This window comes from Tupaia chinensis, unplaced genomic scaffold, assembly GCF_000334495.1.
Source record: "Tupaia chinensis unplaced genomic scaffold, TupChi_1.0 Scaffold145659_1, whole genome shotgun sequence".
Taxonomy (NCBI): Eukaryota; Metazoa; Chordata; class Mammalia; order Scandentia; family Tupaiidae; genus Tupaia; species Tupaia belangeri.
In genome coordinates, this window is record NW_006205516.1 from 1,884,736 (window position 1) to 1,891,794 (window position 7,059).

Here is a 7,059-nt window from a genome sequence, read left to right on the forward strand (position 1 = left end):
AAAAAAAAAAAAAAAAAAAAAAAAAAAAAGAAAGAAAGAAAAGAAAAAGAAAAAAGGGGGGGCAGGGAATGGAACAGCAGTGAGATGTTGCACCCACATGGGATGGTACCAGGCTTGCATCTTGAGTCTACACACTGGGTACACACATGCCCACAATCTGGGCTGGGTTAGGCTGGGGGGGGATCATGGTATAAAGACCCTGTTGAGGATACCTGTCTCTTTTGCTCATAAAATAAATGTTTTAAAAGTATTCAAAATAAAGCAAGTAATGCTAAAAAATAAATTTTTAAATAAATAAAGCAAAGCATAATAAATGGTGAAAGAAACAGCAGATAACATGATGGCTATGTCTCTGGACTCCCATGTAGTCAACTGTGGTTCAAGTCCTGGACCTGGTAGCTTAAACTCATGCCGGGCGCTTATGAGTGTGTGCCCAGGATCCTGAGAGGAGAATGGAGGAGAAGGTATTGTGTAGCCACCCCCCCTGGGAGATGATTTCTCTTTCTGTCTCTCTCTGTCTTTCTGGGGGCATATACGCCCAACAGAAAAAAATCTCTCCCCCCAAAAAATAAATAAATAAATGGTGGGATTTTTCTTATCTCAGTTATCCATGCCCCAGGAAGCAGCCTGGGGCAGCCTGGAAGCAGCCAATATTGGATCTCTATACCAGCTACTGAAGCTATCTTTACTTCTTTTACCTCCATCACTACAAATAACTTCCATGATCTCCCCTTCCTCCCTTCCTCCACCTCTACTACCATCCTAGGAAGTAAGGAACAAAACTGTAGGCAGAGTATGAGGAAACAGACTTTTCAAGGAGCTTGCTTGATGAATTCACCTGAGTTTGTCTAAGTCCTGACAATGAACTCAAGAGAGCACAAGGAGTATTATGTAATGTCAAGGTTATACAATAAGTGTCAAATACTGACATAGAATTATTTTCTATACTATAAAACCAGAAATGAATTTCACATTATAAATCTGTATTTTAAACAATTTTAAAAGTCAAATTTTATCTACTTTATTTTATAAAACAGGTTATCACAAGTTCAGAATAGTTTTCGATTTATATGAGGTACAAATTCAAAATAAGCCCCCAAATTTATAAGTCACCAATTGACAGTTGTAGGTCGAACTTGAGGGACCAGCAGATGGCATAATGGCTACATCGCTAGATTCCCATGTAGTGGACGGTGGTTCGAGTCTCATACCCAGTGGCTTAAACTCACACGGGGCGCAATGTGCATGTGTGCCCAAGTTCCCAAGAGGAGAATGGAGAAGGGATTGTGGCATGGCCATCCCCCTTGGGGGGTAATTTCTCACTTTCTGTCTCTCTTTCTGGTGAGCGTACATGCCCCTATAGCAAAAACCTCTCAAAACAAAACAAAACAAAACAAAACTTTAATTTACTAATGAATAGAAGGTTTCTCCCCCACTTCAATATTATATGAGTGGGATAAAACAACATTTATAAATGTATTTCTAGCAATCCATAAATTCAAGGACTATCAAATATAGTCCATGACCAAATATAATCTATGATTAAAAGCAAACTCAAAAAATTATTTTGTATATGTAATGATACAGTGATGGAATGTAAAATAAACATAAATTTTTTAAAAAAACAGCCATTTTAAGGAAACTTTTCTAAAGTCATTCTTCTCGCACATATATTTTAAAATTAAAACTTGTATTAATTTTCAGAGAGAAATGTTTCAGATGCCTATATGAAAAGCTGGGGTCTTTTTAAAGAATTTCTTTTAATTTCAGTTTATTTACTTACTTATTTTATTTTGACCAGAGAATGGAGGGGGGGCAAATTTCCAGGTCCAGGACTCAAACTGTGGTGGGCTATGTGAGAGTCCAGGGCCTTTAACCACCATACCACCTAGCAGCCCCAAGTGAAACTGAGTTTTCAAGAAAAGCAGCTATGTAATTTTTTTTGGTTTTTAGACCCAGTAATTCTTCAGGAAAGTTGATCTCAGTTTCCATGACTTAAACAAAATTTTGCCTTTACTCCAATCTAAACATGGTAGAGTGCAGTTAACACTAGCTAGACCCCTAAAAATAAGACAAGTGACAATCAGTGTTTTTAGATAATTTATCCTGCCACCATTTTTCATTCTGACTTGAGAAAAATCTGTAAGCAAAAATTAGGATCCTAGGGGCTGGTAGGTGGAGTGGTGGTTGAGGTGTTGGCCCACATGGCTGACTGCAGTTCAAGTCCCAGACCTGGTGGCTTGCCTTTTCACTTTCCCTTTCTCTCTCTCTCTTTGGTCAAATTAAAAATATAAATAACAAATAAAATAAATGAATTTTTGTTTTATAAAAAGTCTAAATCCTACCTATAATTATCAATGTCTTCTGACACACAGGCATGAAGAAACAGTTAAAATAGTCAGTAGTGGTACCCTGAGAACCCAGCTAACAGGGTGCCCAGAAACCTACAGCAGGGATACTCAGTGATACCTTACTCCTTCTGCAGACATAGTAGCATGAAACGAGGAGTCAAGAGGCTTGCATTCTAGTTCCAAGTCTGCCACTAATCAGCAATGTGTCAGTCACTTCCCCACTTTAAGCGTAGGTTTCACTTTCAGTTAAATGTGAGGACATGAGCTAAATGATCTCCAGTCCCTTTCTACTTTAGTATGTGTAGATATAAACCACACAAGTTAGCAAGGACATTTGTCTCAGTATATAATTTATCTAGTAAATACTAAACTTCAAATCTATGGGTCTTCAGCATGTGTCAAACACATAAATTTGTTAAACTGAAAAGTTTAAAAAAACATGGAAAGATTTCCAAAGAACAAAAGCTTAACAACAAAAGCACACTATTAGACTTCAATAAAATAGGCATTTAGAGTTGGAAGGGTTCTCAAGAGTGTATAATCTCTTCGATTTAAAGATGAGGAAATGAAGTGACTCACAGTCCAGGGCTGTTTTCTACTATACCACAGTTCCTCCTCCCTTTCCTGCTCTATCAATAGACAGCATGGTGAAAAAACAAACACTAAAATGTTAAACTGATCCAGGTTCTAGGTCCTATCTTTGCCATTAATTTGCTGTGGGACCTTGGACAAGTCACTACTTTCCCTCTTTGGACTTCAGTTTTCACATTTCATATGAAGGAGTTTAACTAGATATCTCTTCTAGTTACAAGCTGTGATCTTATAAAAGTCCTATCTGACAAAACAAAAACACATTCGAGAAAGTGGGAATTTCTAGATAAGAGAACAGAAAAGTTTGGGCTGTTGGTTTTCAACAGTCCATCAGCTCAATTCAGCAAGTTAGTTCTAAAGCATTTTATACTCCAGAATCTACTGGGGGGAGGATATCTCCTCACTCTCTCCTCCACACACAGTAGTGAGCAAGCTATTATGTACTTGGAAAAAAAAAAAAAAAAACACTAAACCAGGAGCCTAAAGAGCTGGTTTCAAACTTCAGCTCTGCTATTTCCAAGCCGTGTTTCCTAGGACAATTTATAATCCCTGTGAGCCTAAGGTTCACCAAAAATGTAGATAATAAAAAACTGACCTAAAATATCAGTCAAAATAAAGCATTATAAATGTCATATATATTGCAAAGTTATGCAAGTGGAACTGATCTGCTAACTATGGAAAATGTAGGCTGTATTGGAATAAAAAATATTCTGTAAAAATCTGGACTAATTTTTAACTTATAAAATTTGCTTTCAACAATAGATTAGCAAAGCTGAAGACATCACTGGAAGGGAAATGCAAGAAATAAATCAGTTTTGTATTTGGATTTTGCTGATTAAGAAAACATGATTAACTCTCAATTGTCTACTCAAGTTTACAATTTGGTGAAATGGCCTGTGTACTCCCAAACACACAACAGCAAGGAATATTCCTTAAAGTGTCCAACTTTGATCTACTGGGTCCCTGGAAAAGCCCCGATACATTTTTGCTTTTCCGATGACCCATTATTAACCCCTTAAGAGTTTGTATGTGTGCCACTACATATCAAGGGACAGAAAATATTTCTGATAGCTAATATCTAGAGAAACCATCTGTCTCCACAAATCAAGGATTTCTCACTGCATTTACAGGTTGTTGGTAGCCCAGTCAAGTCTGTACAAATTACCTTATGCAAATGACAAAACCTGCCACAAGGGATAGAGGAAAAATGTAAATGATGCCTACCTTTTTCTGTTCTCTCCGTACTGCTAGGTCTTTTTAGATGTAATTCTTCAGATGAGTCTATTCTCTTCCAAATACTCTCACTAACAAAGCACCAAGCTGTGAAGTTCACCAACAGACCCTCCAGTTTTATCCTTAGAGCTCAACTAGCTCAGTACTTGGGCAGGATACAGTTACAATGAGAAAGCTGGGTCCCCAAAAGACTTTTCTTGGGAAGCTACATTTTCCCATAGGGGAAGAGCGATCAATTTTATCAAAATGACTCACCCAGTTTAGATAAGCAAAATAGCTCCAAGTTTTGTATACTCCTTCCTAAAGTAAGCACTGTGAAAAGTTTAAAAATTTGCTTTTGCCAAGAAAGGAAAGAGAAGGAAGTGAACATTTGAACACTTTGTGCCAGGTACTAAACTAGACAGTTTGCAAAGTCTTAATGTAACTTAACTGTCCTTTGAAATCAAACTTGTTTTATTCTATGAAAAGGAACAATAGTCACATAGCTGTAAATTGGTAATCGTGTGAACTGATTATCTCCCTCCCTCGCTCCAATACACACACATAAAAGTACTAAAGAATTTGGTTTTTTAACCTGAACTGACAGTTCATTACTTCGAAGGGAAAAACCAAACCAAACATTAAGAAATTAATTTGAAGGGAATCCAATATACTTGTAAATTCAAATTGTTTTCTACCCTATACTCTATAGATACGAAATTGTCTCAAATACTGAGCTTGTAGGAAACTCAGTGCCATTTCAAGACTGGTCACTGTCACAATTCCACAATAATGATATAAAGGTTGGTAGAAACACACACACCTGCAATCTACCATTTTACGTTTCTTTCTGACTTTGTTGCTTTTACTTTTCTGGTATATACTGTGTATAATGTATACATCAGGTTTTATAATGACTTCTAAAATGTATAGATAACTGTATTCCCATCAAACAGGGTATATCTTCTCCGAGGTAAGCAGAAGTGAAGGTAGTTGAACTCCCAAAACTGTGTCAACACTTTACACAACTAACATGTATATTCTGCCAACTCTCAAGTTCTTACAGCATGAAAATACATTTCACTGTCTGTAGCTGCACACACAACCATAGAAGAGTTCAGTGAAATCGTTTTAAGCATTATTCCCACTTTGAACAGTGAGGGAGTGGGTAATAAATAAGGGAAGTCCTAGTCAAAAGTAGCATTCCAACTACTATACTTCCTACTCAGAATCACCCATATTAATCAGCAATAAAACATCTTGCAGAATTAGATAAAGAGCACAAAGCTGGGGCTCTCCTTCCAACCACCAGATTACTCAGCACTTGTTTGTGTGTCTGTAGTCGGCTGTGTACGTTTCTGCCCGGCTACCTTTCTAGACCGCATTGTCCCTAATGGTAAGGACTTGTCCTTCGACTTCCTTTGCCTCACGGTAAGGTGCTATTTTAATAATACACCGATGATTGATCTAGAGTTCATCAGCTAGAGGACTTTCTTAAGTAAACACACAACCTTTCCCTCGCTCCTTTTCATTCTGCGCAGGAAAAAAAAAAAAAAAATAGGACGGCAGACAGGGGAGAGTTACAACCACCTCTGAAACGAGTAGGTAAGTTAGCGGTAAAAAGACAAAACCTGCAAGTTCAATTTCTCCTGTTAACTGCTCCCTTAATCTAAGGTCCTCGAGGCCAAAACGGGTGTTCGAAAGATAAACTGTGCACCCCACAAATACTAATCCGCTCTCAAACACGTCAGCTGTCCCATCCCGCAGAGCCTGAAGAAGCCAAGAAAGGGGCTCCTAGAGAGAGCCTTTGGGGCTGTTCACCAGAGAAGGGGGTGAAGGTGTCTAGGGTGGGCGATTCCCCCTCCTCCAACTCACCCGGTCCTAACAAGCGCCCCACGTCTGGGTTCTCAAGTGCTGGAGAGAGGAACAGCGGTGCGGGACACAGTGGGACCACGGAGGGGTGGAGGGGGGAGCCACGGAAGCAGCCAGGAGACTGGGATGCCGCTTCTGGGCCACAGCTACTTCCCCTACGGGGTAGCCGCCCCCTAGGTGTACATCTTCAGGGGCATCATAGAATTCCTCCGTGTCGCTTTCCGACGCCATTTATAGGACACACCCGCGGCTGAGGGGGCCGGCGCCGCCTGAAGGGTGACTCTTGTCTCCTCCTCGTCGTCCTCCACCCCGGCGAAACTGGGGGGGGGGGGGGTCCGGCGGTGGGTCCAGTGTGGGTCGCTGCCGCCGCGCCCGCCGCGCCCAGCGATAGGTGTATAAGGAGAGCCGGAGAAGAGGCGGTGGCTCTTCTCAGTGGGGGAGGGCGGGCGCGCCGGCGACACCAGCTCCAATTTCTCCTGCAGCAGCAATTACAGCAGCTGGGAGAGCTAGTTGCCCGCAAAAGAGCGACGCGCACCTACCGTCGCGAGATTTCGGGAGGGAACGGTAGAGCGTGGGCGGAGCGAAGAGGTGGCGAAGGCGGTTCCAGAGAGGCAGCGCTCTGATTACTTCTACCGGAGAAGCCTATCAAAATGGCGCAAGCGCGTTGAGGGCGTTCAGTAGGGGCCGGAAGTAGCCAAGAAGGGAGGGGGTGTGTCTCCTAAAGGGAGGAGTCTAGGGCCTGCGCAGGAGCAGCGCGGTGCCCAAGCTCTGAGGGCGCCCGCCTGCCTGGCCAAGGTGGGGTCGGGCCGAACGTCTTACCCGGAAACTCCGCAGTTTCGAAAAACTGAATTTTGTGAAGAACACTTTCGAGGCTGCGTTTATTCTTGTGAGGAAATGCTGTCGGGAAACGTTGGTGTGTGCATTTTGGTTTATATTAACGTCTACTATGGCAAGCCCAGAATATTTCACCCTAGGCTTCGGCGGCTCCACCACCTCTAGCTTCACAGAATAAACCGTCCCGTCTACTCCAAGA

The 7,059-nt window shown here is 41.4% G+C and overlaps 1 protein-coding gene across 1 annotated transcript in view; it reads right to left on the bottom strand.

Annotated features, from left to right (window-relative positions):
- The window catches only part of WDR44 (WD repeat domain 44), a 146,875-nt gene extending 140,516 nt beyond the window's left edge, over positions 1-6,359 (bottom strand). The window contains exon 1 of the mRNA XM_006168268.3: positions 6,181-6,359. Within this exon, the coding sequence (XP_006168330.1) occupies positions 6,181-6,257 (77 nt within the window). The 5' untranslated portion in view covers positions 6,258-6,359. The remainder of the gene's footprint in view (positions 1-6,180) is intronic.
- Positions 6,360-7,059: the final 700 nt, after the last annotated feature.